Source organism: Amblyomma maculatum, chromosome 2, assembly GCF_055883805.1.
Source record: "Amblyomma maculatum isolate TAMU_Amacu chromosome 2, ASM5588380v1, whole genome shotgun sequence".
In the NCBI taxonomy this organism is placed as follows: Eukaryota; Metazoa; Arthropoda; class Arachnida; order Ixodida; family Ixodidae; genus Amblyomma; species Amblyomma maculatum.
Window position 1 is genome coordinate 129978147 of NC_139345.1, and position 25130 is coordinate 130003276.

General features: G+C 48.0%; 1 protein-coding gene across 4 annotated transcripts in view; it reads left to right on the forward strand.

The window, feature by feature from the left end:
• Nucleotides 1–25130, forward strand: part of LOC146199868 (activating molecule in BECN1-regulated autophagy protein 1-like) — an 83764-nt gene that overhangs the window by 38662 nt on the left and 19972 nt on the right. For 2 of the 4 annotated variants that reach the window (XM_084595273.1, XM_084595272.1), the window contains exons 9-15: nucleotides 3236–3419; nucleotides 4248–4341; nucleotides 6986–7225; nucleotides 9705–10291; nucleotides 13044–13251; nucleotides 15328–15411; nucleotides 20561–20820. In XM_084595273.1, coding sequence (XP_084451399.1) covers nucleotides 3236–3419; nucleotides 4248–4341; nucleotides 6986–7225; nucleotides 9705–10291; nucleotides 13044–13251; nucleotides 15328–15411; nucleotides 20561–20820 — 1657 coding nt within the window. The remainder of the gene's footprint in view (nucleotides 1–3235; nucleotides 3420–4247; nucleotides 4342–6985; nucleotides 7226–9704; nucleotides 10292–13043; nucleotides 13252–15327; nucleotides 15412–20560; nucleotides 20821–25130) is intronic. The other 2 variants (XM_084595274.1, XM_084595275.1) reach the window with 2 other exon arrangements.

A 25130-nucleotide genomic window follows, 5' to 3' on the forward strand; every position in this document is an offset into this window, starting at 1 on the left:
GCCTGCAGGTCACGACGGTGTCGTCCGCGGTAACGAAGTCTCAGACAAAGCTTCAGTTTCCAGGCTGTCCCAGCCATCAATCGTGAAGTCATCTGGCTCAATAATCTCCCGCTGAAGCCGCATCAAGTCCGGTTGCAAATCCGCACGTTCTAAAACAGTTTATAGCGGGACTTTATATGTGGGCTGATAGCTTATGCTCTTGCGTCATAACCTTAAAGGCTGAGGTAAACTGCTCTCAGTAACGTAACGCTCTGCACTGATAGGGTGGGATAGGGGAGTAATGTAGCAGGCAAAAGAAGTTTCCGCTTCCATCAGGGTTTAACCAGAGCTAAATCACAGCTATTTTTTTCTTTGTCTCCTTTAGAGAAGACATCCAGGCAACGGTCTTTTAAGATATATGCTTAAAGCAAAACTGACAACCTTTGAATGTGCCGCCACCCCACTGGTTGAAGAGAGATTGTCTCTGCAGTTACATTATCCCACTGCGTGGCTAGAAAGTGCAAAGCATCCAAGAGACTGGTCTGCAAGTTGGCTTCTTTGCTGTCAATTTTTGCCAGCAGATGCCTCACTAGAAGTCCTTTAAAATGGTGTTTTACATTTTGAATTATTCCAGCGTCCAGTGGCTGCAGATGGCTGGTAGTGTTTGCCGGCAGGAACCTGAATGTCACGTCATTTTCTTTGGGTGGGCAGAGCACTGGTCCGTGAAAAGTAAAATTTTCTGGTTTCTTGACGCGATTTAGCGATCAAGGCTTGCCAAGAACTCGCGTAAAATCTCTGCTGTCATCCACGCCTTTCGGTTACCTTTGTAAATGACAGGCAAATGTTCTGCTGATCGGAAACACCTCGGTTTCTTCGACTTTTTGATATGGCGGTAAGCTGGAGCTTCTTGGATCCATCAGAATTGCAGAAAGGGTACTGTTACTCTCTCCTTGCTTTTGGCCGCCCTGGCTTGCCTGGCCTTTCACACGCAACCTCTTCTCTGGTTGAAAGATGAGGAGGATCGCCTCGTCGGCATTAAATATGTCACGCGGCGCATACTCTGAAATCAGTGCCAGCAGCGTGTTCAGCCAGTCGTCAACAGCTGCCTCGTCAACTTTTTTGCCGTGGCCTAAGACGACCCGGTAGACAAGTCCGCGCGTCTCTTTAAACCGGTGCAGAGAGGCTTGGAAATTTTCAATTCCAAGCGAAAGTGCAATGCTGTCTGCTTTTTCGTGCAGCACCTTGCTGTCCACGTTGACTCTGGCCACTGTCACTTCGCGGAACCAAGTCAGCAGGACCTCTTACAGCTTGACATGGGTTGCCGTTTTTGTCTGCTTGGCGTTCACACTGAAGTGCTGCGCATTCTTTAAGATGACTTCTCGCTGCCCAACAATGGTGGACGATGCTAACCCCAGCTCTTTTGCCAAGTCAACACGCTTCTTCTGGGGTTTTTTTGTCGATCTTCTTCTGCTAATCAAGCTTCTTCATAAAAAAGAGAGAGCTTTACCCTTCCGTGAGATGTCGGCAGCAGCAAACGCTTGCGACCTTGTCACGTTTGGGCAGTTCACGTCACAGCGAAGCACACAAAAGTGGTGAACGGAGAGCTGCGGTGAACGGAGAACAAGAACTGTGGTGACGGTATCCAGGCCAGCGGCATAGACTTCCCCGGAGCAGCCGGCGAGACAACTTTTCGATACACCAATAAGCTACCAGCAAATGGGTGGCGTACACGACTGGGCGCGTGACTCGCCTTGGCCGTCCTTGGCTCGTTGGGTTGCTACAGGTTACAATAGAGAGGGGGTGTAGGGTGGCTAGCAGGGGTGGAGAGAAGAAGCAGCGGCCGTGGTGGGTATCCTCTCCCCCTCTGAGCGTCATCAGTCGCTCGATTTGCACATTTGTACAACGTTTGTTCGTATCATCCACGGCGGGGGGGGTGGAGAGGAGTCAGTGGCGGCTGCAGGGAGTATGTTCCCCTCTTGAGACCAGCCGCTGGTTTGCGCGTTTGTATCATCTGTGGCGGGTTTAGAAACTGTTCGTATCACCCCAAATCTTAATGTATCTGTGCAATGTAGTCCATTCAAAGCATTCTTAATATTCACATCATCACGAAATTCGTATCAGCCGTAATCGCATCATCGAGATTCTACTGTATTCGAAAATCGTATTGTCCAATACAAACCCAGAAAGGTCGCAAATGAAACAGACTTGGCGCAGAACTGCACTTTGAATAGCCTGCCCTTTTGCATTGGGCATTTTGTTTCTCAACGTGCAGAAGTAAACATTTCCAAAGCTGTGAAGAGCGTCTAAAACTTACTGCCCTACCAACTTTGGCGAACGTGTGCCCACACCCCTTCCTGCCCAGTGAACCTCACCAAGGGATGAGGATAAATGTGCGGAGGTGCTACCGGTGCGCAGCATCTTTCTAGGGCAGGCTGCCAAGCCAAGGTCAGAGGCTGCGGACTGCAAAACTAAGGACACCCTACTCCTGCCCGCCCGCTGCGAAATTTTTTAAAAAAAGAGAGAGAGGGAGTCTCAATGACCGAAGTGAGAGGCGATGGGGTAGTAATGTTCATTATGGCAGCAAATAGTACTGAAACATTGCCCAGAGCTGAGCGTTACCTTCCAGTGGCTCGCCGTAGGGAAGGAAGGTGCTAGAAATTTCGGCCACCTGGGGTTCTCTAATGTGCACTGACATCGCACAGCACACGGGTGCCTTGCTTTTCGCCTCCATCGAGAGGTGACCATCACAGCTGTGATCTCGTGTTCTTGGAATTAGCAGTCGAGCGCATTAGCCATGTAGCCACTGCAGCAGGGCAAAAACAAACAAAAATAAAAGACGTAGAAAAATTTAGAACAAAAAACAAAAATAGAAGACAGAAAAATTTAGTGTCTGATGGCGAGGGCAGCACTCCTGTGCACATTTTGTCTTCAGGTCATTTTGTGGATAAATCAGCAGTGATGCCACATGCTGCAGGGCTCCTCTAAGTGCGTTACACAGGTGCCACGGAGCAAGCATTCCATATTTTGGAAAAGCGCGAACGAGACAAAGGACCGAAGAAAGAGAAGACAACATGGACTTTCCTCTGTCTTTTTCGCTATTACACAATATGAACTACTTCTAACTCTCCCACTAACTCTCCCAATACAGCCTACTGTTAAAAAGCGTTCCATGCCTTAGGCCTAACCGCATCGATAACATAGGCTTGCATATTCTTCACTTTTATTTTTCCAGAACTTGACACCGTTTCTTGTGCAGCTCCTCTGCAGGCCCTTCGTTGTCATCGGCCACGTCCTCCTCTTCAGGTCGCCCTCCCCCGGCACTGGGACACCCAGACGTGTCGGTGTCCCTCGTGTCCCTGCTCGCGAGGCTACAGATGTCACTGCAGAGTCTGAGCAGTGCCGCCCTCACCACAGCCGTCGCTCGTGAGCAGATCCACCAGGTGAGGGCTCCCTGGTTGATTGTCGTGGAACCAAGCCAGGCCGCAAATTCAACTTCACATGGGTCACCATTGTGTTGTGCTAGGCTGGGCTGAGCTCGGCATGGCGCATATTGATTCGTCGTGCTGAAATATTAGCGCAAGAACACAGGACAAAGAGAAGATGGCCTTGTTGCTCTTGCTGTGGGCCCCTTCGATGTCCTGTTTTCTGGTGCTAATATTTTGCTTGGCCAGCTTAGCTTTGATTTAGGCAAATTTTTGATGGTTGGCGCTTGCTTGCTTTGGCTTTAGTCCAGCTGGCTCTGGCAGTGCACAGTTTTCGAGGTTGCAAGAAATAAATACATTCTGTACTTTTTTCTTTAACAAGTGCGGACTAACCAGTTTTGAAGATCGGGTTGTCACTTTGGCATCACACTCGGAAATATCCCTGCAAAATACACTTCTCTTCCATGAATTTGGCAATAATTGTTTTGCGTTTCACTTGTACTTAGCTGTGTTATTGGATTTCTGAAAAGATGGCCTTATTTCTTCTTTTTTTCAGCGAGGCAGAATGGTGAGCCTGTTGGTTTTCTTATTATTTTGTTTTTTGGAGCCAGACGCTTCTTAATTTAGGCTCCTGTGAAATATTGCATGGTTTGAACTTGAGGTAGCTTCCACTGGGTGGGCCCCAAGCACTGCTGGTCCTATCAGAAGTGTAATGAGGCCTGGCTGGCCAGTTCACAGGGGTGCCGTGATTGTGGGATGCGAAGCTTCGTGACCGCGGGGAAAAGACCACCCGGCACTTTTGAGTCCAGAACTTGTCTCACTGTTTCTCTCTCTCTGTGCGTGCAGGTGCGGGTTCGCATCACTGAGATCCTGGAGCGCCTGTCCAATGTGAGTGGTTACCGAGCTCGCCTGACCAGCCTCCGGGAAGAGATCTTTGAAGGTGCGTTTGCATTGGAGCCTGGCTTTCATGTGATGAAGCTCTGAAGGAGCATGAGCAGCAAAGTTTTGGCACGATAGCATTAAAGTCTCCGTTCACTATAAAATCTGGCATTGTCAGCGTTGTGAGCGAAAAATCGCGAGTATGAGCATGGAGCTATCATGTGGTAACTGGCAGCTGACGTGGCCACGCACTGATTGGCATAGGGTTGCCTGATGTTAAGTTTGGCAGGAGTGGCCTACCCGGGCTTCTGCTTTTATATGGGAGGATGATATCAGATTTAGCCTTCTAAGGTTCCTTGCATTCGTGTTACTCCTAGGCGATGCAGGCATGTTCACACAGCTTGGCTAAAGCAGGGCTTTATGTGTGTGGGGTGGTAGCCTACGCTAATAAATACTGCTTAACTGCCATATTCACGCGCACGCCTTCACGAACTTCTACTCCAAGCAACCATCGAGGCCTCTTTTTCGTTTCGAAAAGCAACTTCCACTCGAATCGCTCCTCCTGCAGCGGAGAAAACTTGAGTTTTCTAGAGAATTTAATTTCGAGTCTGCAACGACGCTGTCTTAGCCGCTCTTCCACTCGAATCGCTCCTCCTGCAGCGGAGAAAACTTGAGTTTTCTAGAGAATTTAATTTCGAGTCTGCAACGACGCTGTCTTAGCCGCTCCTCGACTGCCACTCCACATGTAAACATGGCTGACGTTGCATTGCTTGCTCGCTGTGTGGACTTCGTTCCACTGGTGTACCAAGTTTGTCACAAAAGTGAATACAACAAGGATGCATCGAACGTTTCTATAAAGCATCGGCTTAGAGTGACAGCGACTCGGAACTCCTGGCACGTTATCGTTTTACGGGTGCGGCTCTGGCTAGTCTCCTGACGTCCCTGCTGCTCACACCAAGCATCGATAACTGGAATCAGCCACCAGCACCAATGCTGTATTCTACCATCGCATTACACTTCTGTGGCAAGGGCACATTTCAAGTCGTCACCAGATAACTGAATGTTTCCGAGCCTACCGAGTGCAGAGTTGAGTCACGCATTTGATGGCTAATGGTGAGCTCACCTGTTGCCAGACTCTAGCTGCGTTGGCACACTCTTTCCATGGCTCGCCCTGCGTGGTGGCTTCTGCAGACGGTGGCGAACTTGTGGGTGAACAGTGTGTTGCATGCAGCAAGCTGGGGGGCACCGGAGGCGCGGTGGAGCTTTTCGGACATCCGTGCTGCACCCCACGCATCAATGGCTAGCCCGTCACCTGAGGGTATATATGTCTTCGGACGCGCGGCGCTGTCGAAGCGCGTTGGCTTGGTCGTCCTACAGAGGGATATTAGCGGTTGGCGAAAGGCATGGCATTTCAAGCACGTTTTCAAGTATAGCTCCCAACTTGTTTGGAAAGCGCAGGCGTCATTTACTTCTGGAGAGTAGAATTGAGTGTGCATGGGCTGCAACGCATTGTGAAGCAGCGAGCATGTTTTCACCACTTGCTCCCGAGCGCTCAGAAGGCAAAGGGCAAGCGTAACGCAGATAACACGAGAAACCTGAGTAAATAAACCCAAGAATTCACACCCTTTCTCAAAGTCTACGCCATGTCCTACGTAAACTCTGCACCACCAGCGATAACTGTTTCGAGACATAGAAGCATTTTGGGCTATTTTTGTCAGTCGCCTTCTTCATGCAGCCCTCAAAACAAGTCTTGCTATTGTAAACGTCGAGGTAACTTGCAAAGGTTGTTTTGAAGGCTAGACATGAAAAAATGAGCATGTTACACACTGCAGCACACAGTTTTAGAACCAAATTTTGGCCTTAATCTCGTTTCCATGTGCTTCTTGTGCTGCTTCAAGCAGAGGAAGTATTGTAGAGGAGAACTTGTTGGAGGAAACGCTAATAGGCGTTCATGAATCCAAATCGGCCCTGGAGTGGAAGAGCGGCTGTTTTCTCCACTCCAAAGAGTGTGCAGGTGGTGCAAACTTGGCAGAGTGCCAGTGCTTGTCCGGTTGTGCAAGCCTCGTTTTCAGTACATTCGCTTTATAATACCATGGCGATTGGGGTGGACGCCCTCTGCTGCCACTGAATCATTGGAGCGTGCGACAGCCGCAAACGCCTTTTGAAGCGAATGATGCTAAAAGCCGGGTAATTAGTAGCGCCCATTCCAAGTCATAGCCGTTCATGGTCGTTGGTTGGAACCGCGCCAACAGTACTTATCCGTATTTCCGAATTAACAGGACTCTAATTAACAAGTATTCAGTTGCGAGTTTCGAAGGTCGCGCGGAGGAGAGAGCGGGGTCTGGGTTTCCAGACGCTTTTTCAGCACTGTGAAGGTCCAAAACATTACTTGGCAAATGTATGCAGCACACAAACAAAGGAAAACAAAAGATGCACACAGGTCGCATGTTATCAAAGAGAGCAGTTTCTTCTATTCGAGGAGTAAGTGCTCGTGTTCTTGTCATCACTTTGTCATCTTGGTGCTTCTTGGTCTAGAACATGTAGCAGCCAATCTAGCTGTCCGCATTAGTCTGTACTTAAGGGGCCAGTTGTGTGACAGCTCTGGTGAACAACCTGCACTCCCTGGAATTGCCGAGGGTTGCGAGGATAGGCAGGTGTCAAAAGCTTACTCGTTGGCCGAGATGTGAGCACGGCCGTTCTCGCAGCGGCCGCGGCGGCTGGTCCCTGGTCCAGCCGGCCTGACGGTGGCCCGTCCTCCTGGGAGGACGTGGCGGCTGAAGGTGGTCAGCCACGCACATCATCCTATGTCGCAGCAGCCGCCGCGGAGGAGCGCCACCCGCTCACTGCCACCCGAGGAGGGGGGGAGCCACAGCTGGAGGAGCCGGGGGAGGAAGATGCCACACCCAGCCAGCACTGGGACCTCGCCTATTGCCTCTGGCTTGTTGGTGAGTGCGTGCCAGCAAGTTTCCTCCTGTGTAGTGCGCTGCGCGTGGTATTGTTAGTATGTAACGATGTGTATTCTGCTTGCGTGGTTGCTTGCTTGTGCATTGTCCTTCCTTTTGAAGCGAAAGCTTAACCACGCTAGGTAAAACCGGTCTTCTCATGGTACTAAATTTGACCGTGAAGTGACCTTGACCTAATTAGTTGTCGGTGTTCACCCAAAAGCATAAGGCACCTTTAGTCCCCGAAACCGAACTTAACGGGAGAGGCAGCCTCTATGTTGTGTGATGTCAGCACACATTAAAGGCCCTCAGGTGGCTGAAATTACTCCGTAGCCCTCCACTGCGGGACCTCTTTCTACTTTCGCTTGCACCTTCCGCCCTTCCTTCAAGTCTGACGGATACTGTGCCATTCTTTTTCTGTAAACCAACTAATTAATTTAAGAATCATAAAAGAACCGTGGATTGAAAAGGCGGTGTTACAGAGGCTACCTGTGCAGCACTCACAGCTTTCGCTCTGTCACTAGGTTCAAGCCGGGCTTAAACCCCCCAATTTTTTTTTTTTCCTCCCTTTTTATATGGTTGGATGCAGTTGAAAAAGGGAGACGTTTGCCCCTCAGAGGACTCCTCTGCAGCCATTTTCAAGGCCGATTTCAAGACTTCGGCTAATCTCTTTGACAATACAGGCTGTGGCAAATGAAAGGGGGTCCACCATGGATTTACCGTAGCAGCATGAAAACTCAGTAGGATGTATACCTTTCTGTGCAGTTTTAGTTTAATTTTTTATTCCTTGCAAATGCTATGTGAATTGTTAAAAAGAAGGCAAATAGGATTTTTTTTTTTTTGTTCACTGATGTTATAATATTCTATTCGATATTCAGAGACATTTTTTTCCCATAGTCGTATTCAATTCATGTTCGAAAATTTTAATAATCGCACACCCCTACTTACGACTTTTTGGCGGCACATTTTGCTCTTTGGAAGGATGCGTAACTTGTTGTTGTGCACAGGTCACCACGTGCTATTTGCCTACAACTGCTAAATGATTCATAATGATTTGTTTTCTCACTTCTTTCCAACTGCTGAGCAATGACTATGGCATCAGAGTTTAGTCTTGGTTACATGAGGGATAGAAAAAACTGGCATAACCAGTTTGTCCTAAATTCATCGCAGCACTGAGCCAGTCTGCCTGCCTTAAGAGCAGGGGTCACAACAGTGAAGTGACGGTTATATTGGGGGGGTCTTTTTCATCCAGTCACGTGACCTAGACTTCGCTTTGATGTCCTAGCAGTCGCCCGGCTTTTGAAACCGGTCGTAGGCTAAAACACATGGGGATCAATGTACAGCAATTTCTTCCGTGCAGTTAACAAGAAAAATGCAACCAAAATTTTGTGTCTATAGTTCTTTGATAAGAATCTGCAGCCGTGATGGATATGCTAGGTGTCCCAGGTGTAATGTAAACCAAGATTTTAAAAAAATAAACAGTATGTACCAGCCCAGTGTGAGAGCAATGAGGGCGGCAACTTTGCAGCATTTTTCTTTTCTTTTTTGTTCTTTAAATTTTATTTAGAAAGGCGTCACTAACTCTTTACTTACTGACTCGAGGAACAAAGATTCGACACAAAAATTGTAGGTTGTCCAAAATGACCGGCTGAAATATATGCAACCACTACATTCTACGCATAGCAGTTATCGGCCTTAACCCCCTTGGTGGACTTAGATTAGCCACTCTTATCACACGCCGGCTTGTATTTCTCGCTCCTGTCATGTATTTTGTGGCGCTCTGTGTCCAATACAGGCTTCAGCTGAGCCAACAGATGCTGTTGTGGCAACTAAGAAAGACTGTTTTGGTTGAAATTTCATAAACAAAAATGTCTGTTTTGGGTTAAACAAATGCAATAAATACACTGCATCCCCACAGCAGTGGCACTTGGTGCCCCAAGCCGCCTCTCGGAGAACAAAATTCGATTTTCTCCAAAGCGCTCTTCTCGGTGAATTTTATATGTCCACTGGGTGAGGGACATGATAGCTTTCTTTGAAGGAAAAATAAATTAAGCCTTACCTTCAATGAAACATTGCAGCAAGCTGTTTTTGCTAGGCAGTGTGCAGCGTTTTTATTGCCACATTGTCTCTCAAGCCAGTAATTAAAAAATTAGCTAATTAGTGTTTGGGAAAATAAATAAATACTACAGGCTAGGCCCGGGTACTCTCGGTAACTTTTACCTTGTTTCACTGAGGCTTGGACACTCGTCATATTTTTAAAAGCTCTATTACATTTAGGTGAGATGTCCGGCTCGACTTTCGCCTCTGCTCGCCAGTCAGAGTTACTTTTTTGATGCTTCAGCCCATGCAACACTGCAATACATGAACTGGCAAAGTTCAAGGTCCCAGCTTATTCCCCATCCCCAATTCCAGCTTCTCCTTTTCTGAGCCCACTCCTGTAACTTGTTTGCGTTTGTCGCGTCTCCCTTTCTTGACACTGCAGAGATGAGCCTGCAGCTGACACGCCAGATGCAGCGGATCCTGGCTGCCGACTACCGCCTGACGCAGCTGCACCTCAATGCTACGTCCTCCTCGACAGCTTCTGCCACCACTACCACCACCACTGCCACCCCATCATCATCCTCTAGCCCCCCACCACTCTTCTCTGCATTCAGCACCCAAGTGGGCCGCACCCGCCACCCTTCACCGCCACGAACACCACCTGGCACTTCCTCTGCCGCATCCACCTCGAGGAGTCGAGGGTCGCCGCCTGCGATGAGAGCCACCCTTTCGACCCCGCCTTCCGCTCGCCGGTCAGTCGAGTGCCCCAGGCTGAGGAGGCATGCCCTCCGCCGGCGCTTTCGACCCTTCTTGAGGAGCAGCCCCGAGCCCCAGGGCTCATCTTCAACATCGTCGGACTCCATGGAATCGTCGGATGAGGACGACGTGGATCTGAGACGCATGCGTGACGAACCGTCACCCGATGAGGACTACCCGACACCAATCCCTGCAGTGTTTGGTGGGATCGGGCGTAACCGCTTCCCGCTGGCCTCCCCACCTGAGCTCGAAGAGGACCCTTCACTACCAGAGGTGGGGGACTAACTCAGCTGCGTTGCTTTAGATCTGCTCTCGGTCTTTGAATGAGTTTGTTGAGACGTGTGGTTCCACCTAGCGGCTGACGGGAGCTAACAATGAGGCGGCCCAGAAGCAGACGTTATGTTTGTTGCGGCTGCTATGCTCGTTTTCTTTGTTCGCATTTTTTATCCCATTGAGTGTAATTTACTCATTTAGTGGCTTCAGATGGTCTCGTGCGATGCTTCGACTACTACGTATGCAAACAAGAATAAAAAGTGCAGGGGTGGCGAGAAAGACTGTCACAATCGCGAAGGGGACCTAAGCATGCTGCTTGCTGGGGAGAGCCTGGGACAAAGGATGAAAGAAGATGATAGTGGCCGTGAGAGGGTAGTGTAACTGAAATTTGTTTCCTTATGGGGTCTGTGGCGTACAGACACTTAAAATAAGACGATTGCCTGTTGAGCGCAGGAAACGGTATAAACTTCTGACTCACAGTGCTGCACGCTGGCTGGAGCACTCCTCAGCATGCACTCCGTGCTGTAAAATTTGTCGTCTACTGGTATACGCTGTGCAGGACCGGGGGGCATTGTCCTTTTAAAGGACGTAACGTCCAGAAAAGCAACAAAGTCGCACAGCCGCAGCATCGAATTCCAGCTGCATTTCATCGGAGGTGAAATAAAAAAACACTTTCGTGTGCTCTCTGAACCGGACTTCTAATGCGGTGTCTATTCAGAACCTTAAAAGCCAAAATACGTTCAAAACATCCAATTACAGATTTGGATAAGCATAATTATTCTAATGTCCTCAAAAAGTCGAACTGGTGTTGTGTGGAGGCCCGTCATACCGTGTACACGAACCAGGAACCTCGTTTTATAGTTCCACGCCAACCATTCCTTGCTCAAACTGCTCAAGCTGCTCAAGAGTTTCTTGTCCCAGACGACTGACAGTTCTACCGTTAGTAGCAAGAGTCAAAAATGAACTCTTAATGACCTCACTTATGAAAGCTTTGCCGCTGAGTGCCAGCATTGCCTGCCAGCTTTCGCCAAGCTTGAGGTACGGAGGTACAAAATGAATGCCCATTTTCGTTGACGCATACTACTACCGCACAGTGCTTAAAATTGCCACGACATCCGTAGTGGGAACCGCACCTGCTTTCCTGTTACCTCCGTGGCCCTGTCGAAAGCTGTGCACCACAAACAAGTGTTCATCATGGTATTAAACTGTAAAGCGAAACTGCGAGGAAATTATTATGCTGCTGTTTTCAAACAACAGCAAGAACAAAAAAAGAAACAGGTGATTAATTTTTTCTCTCATTCTTTCTGCACTTTCAATGTTTTGTCATGAGGTGTGAACGTAATAGGTAAGTGAAATGCTCTGTTTACATCAGCCAACATTTTCCATCCATGTAATCATTTCTTAATTCTTCATCACATATCCCACTCATGCCCTGAGGCAATAAATATCATTACAAAAAAAAATCTCCGCACACACGCGAAATTCAACGTCAGGCGCATGGTTGCTCCGTCGAGAGCGGCGCGCACTTCGCGGTAGTGTCAGCACCGTTTACTTTCTAAACATGACCATTCTCGAACAGGCAGTATCCTTTCGCCAGTATTGATTTTTGGAAGTAGCTCTCAAAACATTCGATTGCCCTAAAACTGCAGAAAGAGAGAGCCAACATGCTTCCTGCCGTACAATGCGAATGGAACCCGACCGCGCCGGCCATCTCAAATTACTCGGCGCCATCGTTGGCGGCTCTGAACGCTGTGCTCCACTAGCACTGCCTGGCCACTGCAGGTTGCCTATCTTGCCTCATGGCTTCACTGTTCAGCTCTTTTAAACGAGGGTGACCTGCATGACAGTTAGTTTGCACAGTTTGTGCTCTGTGACAAAGAGGTGCCAGTTGGTTCCTGCTGAGTGGCTGCGATCACTGGGACTAGGAATGCCATGTCTACAGTATAGTTTGAAAAAGGGACAGTGTGGACAAGTTTAAACCTGTCTGTAGTATTGCTGCATTTTTAAGACAAACTGACTAGTCCGCCATTTGCAAAGGGATCGTGCATGAGCAAAGCCTTAGTGGTGCACAATGGAACCAGTCTGGGTGGCATCGCTCGGCACTCCTCCCTTGGGAAACGCTTGGGAATCTTCCATGATCGTCTCCTATGGCAGCATCACATCCTCATTCATGCAAAAGGCAGATTTCACTGGAAGGAGAGCCTTTATAATAAGATGGTATATGCCAAAAAATGAAATGCGGGTACCATCATCCTCATCACCAGTGGCCGCTTTTCATGCACTAAGTGGCGCAGTGGCATCAATGTCGTTTCTTTGGAGTCTGGTACTGCCATTCACTTCTATTTAGCGGTTGCAGTGATTTTTTTTTTTCTTAGTGGCGTCGCAAGTTTTAAGCAAGGGATGAAAGAAAGGAATCGCTGCATATTTAAATTCCATTTTGACAGCAGTAAACGTGCCTCTTGCTGCTGAACTAACTTCGGCATGGCCACAAAGAGCAAAGCACTCTATATTTTAGAGGCGGGACTTGGTTCATGCTCGTATTTGCATCACACGATTAATGAAATATTCCAGAGATGTCTTAACGGTTCAGATAAACCTCGTTAACCAGAAATCTCGCAAAGGAACATAGGGATCGACGTTGCACGCTTTCTAGGCTGCCATGGAGTAGGCTGCCATGGAGACTGCAACCTTACAGGTCTTTCTGTTGGGGATGTTCCTTTTTTATGACTGGCAGCATTACGGATACGTGCAGGTACACGTATCGCCGCCGTCGTCACCTCCGCTGGTGCGTCCAACAGCCCCCGTGCCCCCTCGGCCACGCTCGCCGCCTCTGCCTGTGATCCTGGCAGGCGCCTCCCGAGGAGGAGTGGCAGCCTCTCTGGACTCCCTTTGGGGGCCCCCAGTGCCCTCGGCCGCATACTTCTCTCTCCTCTACGATGGGGGCTTCCGGCCACGGCTGAGTGAGTCTCTCCCTGCTTCACTGGTTCTCTGTGGCACTATCTCTTTGTCTGTCTCTCCTTTGCTTTTTAATGTGATAGCCTTAAAGGAGAGCGTTATGCCGAAAATCTGGCATTGGTATCATCATCGGCTTTGTCAGCGAAATATCACGGGCACGGTGCTGGCAGCTGACATGGCCGAGCACGGATTCATCAATGGTTTGTGCACTTTAACGAGACCACGCACTGTTAGAAGGTGGAATGAGGATCAACCTTCGAATGCTCTGGCATGCCGAGTCGGGCACACTACACCTGGGCTGCACAGGTATGTTTGTACAGCTCTGTTAAAGTGGGGCTGCGTTATCGTGTCATCCCATCGAAGGTGGAGCTTAAGTGTCCGTAACGTTTTTTAAAGGGGACCCTCTCGCACATAAGATTCAGATTAGCTCAATCACTAGACTGATGTTGTGAAGAACGTCCGAACCAAGTACAATAAGACCGCATCGTAGCAAACAATATTTGTCTCCACTGGAGCATTTTCTGGTGTTTGAAAACTGTTGTACACTTAAACCTGGTTATAGCAAAATTGAAATTGTAGAATATCCGCAGTTTTTTGTTACGTTCACGTCGCTGAAGGCCTCAAAAAGACGAAGCAGAGCGAAAACCAGGTTAAGAATTGATTGTAAGAGAAGCCACCTTGAAAGCGTTCACAGTAAATGAGAATTATCGGAAGTTGTAGGAGCGGTGAAACATTCCGCGATATCTTGCTGATGGCACGGCGCAGCTGCGGCAGCAGCCTCCACTGCAACTCGCACAAAGCGTATGAGGGAGCAGGGAAAGGGGAGGGGGGAGCCAGTGTGGGGGAGAACGCACGCATTTCTGCCACCGCTAAGTAAGTGAGGAGGCGCCTGCATCCAACCTGCTCGATCACCACCGTTGCCCCAGGAAACTGATTCTGCCTCGCGTCGCTGTCGCACTCCGCTGTTCCTGCTTGCGACGCGCAAGAGCCCGCGAGCAACCGTGCGACAAGCGCTGGACTCTCTCTGTTTGCCCAGTGTCTCTTTTCTTTGTTTTTTATTTTCACTGCTTTTAAGCATAAACTATTGTAGTGCCATGTTCCAAAAGTGAAAGCAGCAGACTGCTGCGACGTAGATATGTTGCCGGCACTGAAACATGGCGCGTTGTGTCAGCTGTGGTCGCTTGTTACCATTTTTGACGTTCCTCTCGCGTCAGTTTGCGGGGTTTTTGGTGTGTGTGTGTGTGTGTGTGTGTGTGTGTGTGTGTGTGTGTGTGTGTGTGTGTGTGTGTGTGTGTGTGTGTGTGTGTGTGTGTGTGTGTGTGTGTGTGTGTGTGTGCGTGTGTGCGTGCGCGTGTGTCCGTCCGTCCGTTCCCTGAAACACGCGGTTCTCTTCTAGTAATTCTAGTAACTGTAAATTCGAGTAATTCAGCACTAGCTAAGAGTTAGTTGACGCCGCGAATTCGTTATTTCAAGGCCAACCTCTGCAACGCATTCGTTACATGGAATTTTTTAATATGCGCACTTCAATGGAGCAGCGTTGGGGAATTGAAATGCTTCATAATATCGAGAGGTTCGCTACATGGAGGTTCATTGCATAGAGGTTTAACTGTAGCATTTTTAGTACTGGTCAAGAGGCTTTAGTTGTGCAGTGCCAGATTCATTTACCCAATAAAGTAGGCAGGTATCCAACCTATCAACTATGCGAAGAAAGGATAGCCGATGGTCGCTTAGGGCAACAAACTGGATTCCAAGGGAAGGAAGCGTAGCAGGGGCAGCAGAAAATTAGGTGGGCGGATGAGGTTAAGAAGTTCGCAGAGGTCAAATGGATGCAGCTCGCACAGGACCGGGTTAATTGGAGAAATATGGGAGAGGCCTTCTCCCTGCAGTGGGTATAGTCAGGCTGAGGATGATGATGATGATGTATTCAACCTGCTGTGTTAAAATTTTGATTGCTCACATGCCGCTGAGTTTTTACGTGTTCTCGTTTCGTCGGCCCTTATCTGGTGTGCTATCTTAGCCATTTCCGCATGCGTGTGTGCTTAACTAGACATTTACAGTTCTTTGTTTCCTCTGTCTTGCAGGTGTCTATGAGACTGGTCCCAATCTCACCCATCGGATCCAGTGCTGGGACATGACGGGCACTAAGCTACCAGACATTGGTGACGGTGAGCACTGTCCTATTTTTTCGCATGAACGCCTCGCGTCTCTAACCAGAGTGTGTTTTTTTGGTGTCACTGTGGACATAAGAATAGTGGTAGGTGCCAAGTGCAGCTGAGGGGTATTTTTGAGCTGCCTTAGTTGAGAAAGCAAGGACAGATGTGTTCCTTGTATATGAATACTGCCTGGAGGTGAAAAGAAAAGTTGTCTGCAGTGAAACCTGAAAAAAAAAAAAAAAAAAAAAAATATTCTGCTTGTAAAATTGTAAATGTGACAAAAGTTGTCTGAAATGTTGGCTTAGGCAAGTGCTTGATATGCAAGATGACTGCTCCAAGGGGTAGGAGAACTGAGGCAGCAGCTTTCATGAAGGCTAATTTTTGCGATTCAAGTGTGGCTTACGGCAGTCATGATGACTGAAAGAGCAGAGACTCTGGCAGTTAGTACTTGGCTTGGCCAACTTTATTTTGCATTTAACTGTGCTGCCTCCTAAAGAGGGCTCTCAGCGTTGTCACAGAGTGTTTCGAAAGTGGTCACAGGCCCAAGAACGTTTCAGTACCGTTATCTATTGTGACAGTGTTATTGTGTTTACTCAGTCTCGGCCAGTATTTATTTCTTCTTTAGTTGTTTACGAAAGTTGGGAGTTGGCTTAGATTTGAGGATGCAGTTTGCCTGCAACCGCTAGACATGTAACGCCATTGACAGACTTGTAAGTGCATCAGCCTGCAACGATGGACTTTTATCTGCCAAAATGCACCCCCTGACTTTGAAGAGAAGCTGTTCGCATTCCAGTGCTTCTTTTTCATGAAGCGGCTGGAGAAGGACCACTGGGCCAAGCCAGTAACACCAATCAGACCCCAGTGTGTTTTGACATGCCGGTAGCATACACAGCCAATGAGAAGGGCTCAGAACAGGGGAAAGTAAGATCGTCCGGGTACAAGAAGCTCATTTCACTGTGGTGTTACGTTGTACGCCCATTGGGTGAAAACTGCTGCCCTACACCATATTCAAGCTGAAGACGTTTTCGGCTGGACAGGTTTTCCCTAAAAGCGGCTTGTGGCGCTCATGAGAGCGGATGGATGAGTGGTGCCTTTGTCGGCCTTGACTCCTATCGCAGTCCCTTGACAGTTCAGATAGATAGTGGTACGGACATTGCATTGATACCCAGAGGTATGGCAAATCGGCTTCAACTGCTCGACATTGCCGTCAACAAATCATTTAAGGGGGGACACGGGTCTTAGAATGGTAAAAAATGCACAAAAAAATTTTATTTTGAGAAAAACGTATTTTTGGAACATTTGTACCTTCATGCACCTGTCCTGAAAATATCAACGCTGAATTTGATCAGGAAATACAATAAAACTGACCTTTAAAACATCCTGAAAGCCACGAAATGGCCCAGAAGGAGAAAAATTTCTTCAAAATTCTCGTGTGCTCCGCAGGCGAAGCAGGCGGCCGATAGCCGCCATCTTGGGCTTTTTCTGAAGCTTGTTTCTTTGTGCACATTTTGTGGCATGTCAAAATGGCGTCTCTAGCAGAACGACTACCATCACAAGTTTTCCGAAAGCCATTCTCAACCGCTGATTGGCCGGCGTGCACGTTCCGAGGCGAGCCCCGCGTCTCGCATTTTCCATTGGTCACTGCGAATGGCGGCATTTCCTTTTTTGTTTATTTTGCCACTGCAGCAGCTGCTGTGCATGTTTCTTTCCTGCTCTTGCAATCGCATCAATCGCTCTTGCAGTCGGCACTGATCTTTTGGACATATGTGTACCTTTCCGGGAAACGCGTCGCTGAAGAACAAAGACGACGGTATGCTGCCAGGGTCGCATATTGCGTCTGATGCAATGTGTTCTCAGCCTAGCTGCAGCACATTCGGCAGCATAGAATCATCACCAAGAACTGCCAGAGACATCTAAAACAGCATAAATATTTTAACTGTTCAGTTGATACTGATGAACTCTATCCACACCGCCGTTCGCAGCTTTTCATCACACCGCTTCTCACAAGTGATCCTGACAGCTCAGCGTTGTCCGCATTCCTCTGCCGCGACTTCCGAGGACAATTTTATTCTTTTTTTATTTTTTTTCTCGCAGAGTGTGCAATAAGTGCGGCGAGCGGGGACTTTCGTGCTGCAATGCGCAAGGGAGTGTGAATAGAAGCTTTTGCTTGAGCAAAGGACCCTGTGTGTGGCTCTCCATCTGCTGTACAGCAAAGTTCAGCAAAGGACCCTGCGTGCGGCTCTGCATCTGCTGTACAGCAAAGTTTTATTGTGGGACAGTGACCAATTTATTAGGTCAATTTGAGAAATATATGCCGCTGAGTTGTGGCCTTAAATCGTATGCAAGTATACTAATAGGGTGATGCCAACTTACTGCACTTAACTTAACCCGGTTCTGTGGAGAAAGTGGAGAAGTGGAGAAATATGGGAGAGACCTTCGCCCTGCAGTGGGTATAGTCAGGCTGGTGATGATGATGATGATGAACTTACTGCACAAATTTAAGTATTTCTTTACCTTGTAGGGCACTGGAACAGGCATGTGAAGGGATAAATGTAACTTTTCATACTGATTCTAAGGGTAGTATGCAGCTTTCTGACAAGCTTTTGGAACTTTCTTTTTGCAGTGGTAGTACTGACACAAATTTAGTATAGATTTGAAGAATAGAGCTACACATTAATGTATTTCACATTGCTGTAACTGCATTCTAGAAAAAGTTACATTTGTCTGAAACTTCAGATGCATTTTTTTTCATTTCGATGTTTTTAGACACTGCAGTCACCTTTGCAAGGCTTTTTTTATGTTTTTTTATGAGTGGCATTGACAAATTAAGTATCATTGTAATTGTACTAAAACGATCTAAGGGTGTGGTGCTATTCATATTGCAGTAGTGCAGTTGTAGTAATTACAAACTAGCGTGGTATTGAGAGATAATTAAAAAGTGTATGTAGTAGAAGTGGGTCCGTTTCCTTGCCTCTAAGTTGTTTTCAATGAATAAACATAGTAGCATCAGCCCCAGGAGCATGTCTTTGGCATTGAGTTTATGCACTTACTTTTTGTGTTTGGCGGGGCGAAATTGCCTAAAGCCCCGTAAGAAGTACCCTTTGGTCATTCTTTTAAACTTCAGCAGTCCCTGAACGACTGTAGCTTTCAAACGTCCAAGTACGGCTGATCAAGGCTGGAAAGTGCAATTCAAATTGGGCCAAGAATAAAATTAATTATTTCAAGACCCACTTCCCCCCTCAAGGATAGGCTGCTGAAGCGTTACGACTGGCTGATGCTGCAAGACCATCAGCTCACACAGCATGCTCCGCTTAGCCAAGTGGTGAACTGGGTGTCCGCGGCATGGAATGAAGCTGCGGGTGAACTGATTGTGCGATGAAACCTCGTTAATATGTACTCGCTAAGTAGTTGCGGTTAAAACGTTGTGACGATCCCCGGCTGAGCCGCTATTGAAACCCATTGGCCGCTTAAGGCGTAGTGGCTCAGTGCCTACCTGTTAATACGCACTTTTCGTTGCAGTTCGGCTGACACCGTGCTGCGACGCAAAACGTTTTCACCTTTCCAAAAAGCGTTATGAACATGCGGACTGCCGATTATACAACTATAGTATGCTAAAAAGTCTTCTGGAGAAAGTATGCGCTTATTTTGACCATGTTCCAACGAACGCTGTTCGCCACGGTGATGTCCATATCTATCTTCCCATCTTCCTTTCTTTGCTTTGTGGATGTGGTGCGTAACTGGTGATCGCATTTTCTGCATTGAGCTGTGGTGCTTTGCGAAGTGGTTGCTGCGAGTGTGTGTGTGAACGGGCGGCACTATGCCCCTCCCCAAAGCGATGAGGATATCGAGAATGAGGACAGCGGCGATCACTTGGAAAGAGCCGATTCAGGCCCTACTGTGACGGAAGCCGCTCAGGCAATAACTGTTATGAGAGCGTTCGCTGAGAAGATGGGCCTTATGGAGAAGCTTGCTCGTGGTCTCGCTGATTTTAAGACAGCTATTGTCACTGCGCAGCCACCACGGCGGCAACTAAAAATGACCGACGTCTGGTCAGCAGGACTGGAATAAAGTGCACGTATGTGTATTCACAGGAAATTTACAGTGCCTGGTTTTTTTCTTTAAGAAATGGCAAATTTGTTGTAATCGGTTAAGGCGTACTGCCCGATAGTACATACTTTTGCCGCGTCTCTGCCAACTATGTATTAACGGAGGTTTACTGTACACTGGGCTGAAGCAAGGACTGTGCACTGGGGGAAGAAGTCTGCAACAAAAGGCGCAATGATGTCGTCAATGATGATGATGAGTGAACAGTGGACATCCTAACAAAGTGCATGTTCTAGTTAATGCCATTTTGTAGTGAAAGCTATACTAGGCTAGTAGAAACGAGTTTCGCCATTCCTGTCATAGGCCACAACTGTACGTGTGCTGTAACCATGGTAACCAGCCGCGCCATTCCACATTTGCTCTGCTGCTGTGCAGACTCGTGACATGACATGCCTCTTTATGCAGCCTTGCTGCACATGCATAAACCGTTCGCTGGTCTCCTCCACTGTGCAGAGTCTCCTTCATCGCATATGACTCCATAGGATCATAGGATCAGAGCGACTAACTTCGCAGCTGAACATACAGGCCTAAGAGCCTGTAACAAATGGCCTGCGCTTCCTAGTCGGGTGCCGCGGATAAAGAAGTGGACAGTGAGCGAGCATGCAGTGCGCAACCTCTTCGGAGACTGCGAGAAGCTGTGTGGGATGACCCAGAAATCTTTGCTTGGTGTGAGGACTCCCGACAGCATACGAAACACGAAAGGCTAAGCATGCGTCAATGAAACGTCGGAGAAACAGGAAGAACATCTCGTCAAGCGGCAGTGTCAAGACGTGGAGCAACAGAGTCGTTGAGCCAAGCTTTCACTGTGTATATCCTAGCCTAGCAGAGCTAAGCCACTGCCGAATTTTTTCATTCATCTTGCATTTGGGTGAACTTCTTTGTTTTTTCTGACCTCCTGAATTTCAGAGGTCGGTCTATAGTCGACGCCTGTCTAGATTCGAATAAATGCTGTATATATTGTCACAACATTTGACTTGTATAGTATGCAAGTGGAGGGCCCTTTGACATAGCCTGATAGGAACCAATGTGATTCCCTGTGCATGTATGGGGAATGCAGCCAAGGCCTGCCTGGTGGCACCCCGGTGCAAGATCCACAATGACTCTAGCGTGGCGCTGGGTGGAAACCTGCTGGCTGCCCTGGTGCCCTGTGGTCTGCTGGGAGCCTCCCTGTGCGTGTACTCGCTGCGGCCGCGGGGCACCCTGCTGCACACTTGGAGCTTTGGGGCCAACGCCATCTCGGTCAGCCTGTCCCCCATGGCACGGTATCTGGTTGTTGGCTTTGCCGCCACCCGTGGCTACTTCACCCAGGAGCGGGAGGCGAGTGCCCTTTTTTTATGCGAAGCACGATACAGCGCAATCTTGTTACTACGAGCCCAGTTACAACTCTGATAATATAAGACCAAATTAGGAGGCCGATAACCCAGTTTGCATGTTGTCGCAGTAGACTTCTCAACAGTGAACAGCACCTAAAATTGAATAAAGTTAATCCTGGATAGATCGAACTGGATAGAGCCACAGCCTAGTATAAGAGGCCTAATCGTGTTACCCATGCATTGTAAGTGTAATAACTAGGAGTATGCAAATACTTGAATCACCAAATACAAATTGAATAAAAAGTTTTCGAATTACAGTCAAACCCATTTGTAGCAATATTGAAGTGCAATGGAAATATCATTGTTATAACCGACGATTGTTATAACCAGGCTAGGCCAAAAAGAAAAAAAAGGAAAGAGAGAAAAGGATAAAGTTTTAAGCCACGTACAACGCGAGCGAAGATCACAAAAGTATCTATTTGCGCTGCATTTTGCAGTTGCTCCACGAGGCGTGTGCGCTCCACACTTTCCATCCAACGCCACCCATTACCAGGCGTCAAATAGTGGCACTCACTTTCTGTGCTGGTGCTCGTTAAGTCCCCTTCTCGGGCTGGCGTGTTTGGTCAGAGAATTTCATGCACTATGAGGAGTGCAGCTTACATTTACCCCAGCAATCACGGTTGTAAACCAGTGGGCTGTTTCCAGCTCGAACGCAGGATGGCAGCGCACGAGCTGCTGGTTAGCGTATGCTGCGCTCACGCCTGTTCTAGTCTAGCACCATGCGCAGACACGCGGTGTGTGTGCTCTGGAATTATTTTCAGGTTTGGTGTTTTCACAATCGTCGTCTGGTGTATTGTCTACCGAGAATCCCTTGCGTGTGTGCTCTGGAAGTATTTTCAGGTTTGGGGTTTTCACAATCGTCATCTGGTGTATTGTCTACCGAGAATCCCTTGCTAGAGGAACCTTTCCACAGAAATTTTTCTTCAGTACCTCTAAACGCGTTCATTATCCCCCCATTTCGCGAAAACGCGACCCAAGGAATGCTAGTCAAGCGTCCGCGATTTGGCTGTAGAGCACGGCCAGCCCAAACGGAGATGCCCATAAGAGAACCGTGCAAAGGGCCAGATGCTGCTTTCGCCATTCCTACATCACACGAGGTGCAATCGATCTGCTGACGGTCGTGTGCGCATTGCAAGCGCCGTGGTCATGCTATGGTCGCGAGGGACGCGCAGTCAGCGTGAGGAAACCAAAATTATCGCAACAGTTATTCGATGCCACTGCTAGACGGCACCTCTTCTTGCTGGAAGCCTGGTGCTAATAGTGCTGAATAATAAGGAGACGGAAACTGTAAACTTAGGCTGAAATTTGTTTGGATCTGCATTTAACACGAGGCGGAAACCATACAATAAAATTTTCAGAAAAGCTTCGTATTATTTGCAGGTTTTTATGGTAAATCAGTGATGCTGGAAGCTCGCTAATTCAGACAGGGAGGCTGCATCAAGGCGCGACTCCATAGCCAGTGATCGTCCAAATAGTAGACACAGCCTTTGTCCAGGAGGTAGTCCAGGGTAGTCGTCACCTTATTCAAGGAATGGTGCTAGCATTTACAGTGAAAGCTCGTTAATTCGAACCTCGATAATTCGAATTTTCGGATAATTCGAACTACACTACTTGGTCCGCCCAAGCTCCATAGAGATCTGTGTATAAAAAAGCCCGTTAATTCGAACGCGAATCGGTTCCGCTACGAATAATTGGAACTACGCGCTGCCACGTCTGGGCGGCTTGGCGCACATCACGCGGCAAAAATAAAGAAACACTCCGCGATCAGTAGGCATAATTAGAGGCTGCGCACGTCCAAAACAGGGACAGAATATGGAGCCAGGTAAAACCATGGAAGAGTGGGTAAAACTTAAATGGCGCCATGACCGGCGTGGCGGTCGGCGGCGTTGGAGGGAGGGGACGGCGGCCGCGGCAAGGTCAGTGCATGGCCGCGCAGCGGCGGCTGCCTGTTCTCTCTTCTGTGCAACCTCTGTAGCTTGCAACTAAATACTCGTTAATTCCAACCCTGTCAATTTTGTAATAGGGATAAGTACTGTCGGCCCCAGCCAACGCCCATTAAAGGCTATAATCTGGGACAGGCACTTTAGGTTAATCTTTTTTTTTTTTTTTTTTTGCGCTAGCCATCCATTCTTCCACCCATCAGCCGTCAACAGAAGCACAGTCAGCCGCGATCATGAAGTCGGCTTTTAGCACCGGTCGTTCCAATGATTGGAGTGGCAGTAGACGGCGGCGCCGCCTGCCCCAGTCGCTCTAGCATGATAAAGCGAACATACTGAAAAGGAGGCTTGCACAACGGGACAAGCGCTGGTACTTTGCCAAGTTCGCTTTTGTCCCCCCTGCCGGAGCTAAAGTCAAAAGATAAACACGCCGTTATCACTGCGCAGCATCTTGGCGCACTGCCAAGAAATGTGTTGAGGACCGTGAAGGCGGGAAACGGAGCGATGCACTAACTACTGACGCCTTTATTTATTTTTTTCAGATTCGTAGGCACAAATCGGGGCTGGGTGAGTTCATTATGGGAGCGAGTTGATTACACGACTAAATGTAAATGACGAAATACAGTACATTTACTGTAATACAAATGGTTTTAGTCAGTTTTTTTGAGGTCATTCGATAATTTGAACATCGAATAATTCGAACTTTTTTCCTGGTCCCATGAAGTTCGAATTAACGAGCTTTTACTGTATTAGTTTTGTTGACCTTATGGGAAGGGTGCCTAAACCACCATCTGTCCTCAAAGAGTTGAGTGCGCCCCCTCCATTTGTGAGGGCAGCACTTGTCACTGTGTACATGCGTATCAATGACTTATCAATGGCTCTCCACATAAAGGCTGCACCCTTCCTTTCTCTGGAGAGCAAGGCCAGAGCCATTGAGGCTTCCGCATTATTCCTGACTCTCCTACATCTTATCAACTTTAGAGATGCTGCCTCAGGTCCCTCAAACTATCGCTTGCCTCTCGCCTTCGAGTAGCGATTTTACGTTCATGACTTAACAAAGTCAGCCAACAAGTGCTCTCTGAATATAATATTTGCGACTTGTTTTTCATTGACAACAGTCTAAAGACTATTTTTGCGACGAGGAGGAAAAAGCCTCGAAAAAGCGCAGTGCCACTCCTCCCTGGTATGTGGGGACGCGGTAATAGCAGCGGGGTCGCCAGGGTATTATATGCGGAAAGCGCATGCGCTGCACAATCTTTCGAACGTTAAGAAGCGGCAAATCTTTCTTTCTTTCTTCCTTCTTTTTTTTTTTTTTTTTTTTTTTTTTTTTTTTTTTTTTTTTTTTTTTTTTTTTAGCGCTATGCTATACGCGCGGCGTAGCATAAAATATGACTGCTGCGAATGTTAAGAAGCGGCAGGTTTTTTTTTTTTTTTTTTTTCTGGAGTCGTTTATTCTTGCATGTATGCATCGACAAAAACACGCGGTCAGCTGCGATCATGACACCGGCTTTTAGCATTTTTCGCTTCAAGCAGCATTTGCAGCTATCTCGCTTTCCAATGATTTCGTGGTAGTGGACTAGCCTGCCTCAAGCACGGTGTGATAAATCAAACCAGGCTTGTGCAATCAAGCCATCACGGGCACTCTGCCCAGTTCGCCCCCCCGCCACCGCAGGAGCTGTCAAAAAATAAACACGCCGCAGCGTTATCGCTGCGCAGTATCTTGGCATGCTGCCAAGAAATGAGCTGTGGATGAGACGACCAAAACGGAGTGGCGCACGCCATCGACATGCAAGTGAAAACGCTCACGATTTCTGCCCCGGTGACACAGAAACTTTGTTTTGAGTTGCCGCGGCGGTTCGAGCGGTGAGAAGGACGTAGTTCCAACAAGTTGAAAAATTTTCGCTCTGTCGCTGCCACTCGTTGCTGAAATTGCTCAGTCGCTTGCATGTAAGCGAGCTGGCCTTAACACTTTTTTTTTTTTCCAAATTCTCGGGTGCAAAAGTGGAGGTGGGTTCATTATGCATGTGGGTTAATTACGCAACAAATACGGTATCGTTTTTTCGTATCGTAAGTGCCGTCACAAGGCGGTTTCTGTATATCGAATTATCAATATTGTGAAAGAAGGCCAGGTTCAGACGGCAAGGCAAGGTATGCCGTGTCAGCGTTTAATCTGATGGAGAAAAAACCCAAGCGCGCGCCGGAGCCGGCCTCGCGGGACGATGATGATGGTATGTACAAGAGGAAGAAGAAGATCATGGTATGTACAAATGAAAGAAGATCCGTGGAGGGCTCACACAATCTGCCCGGGGGGTCGGAA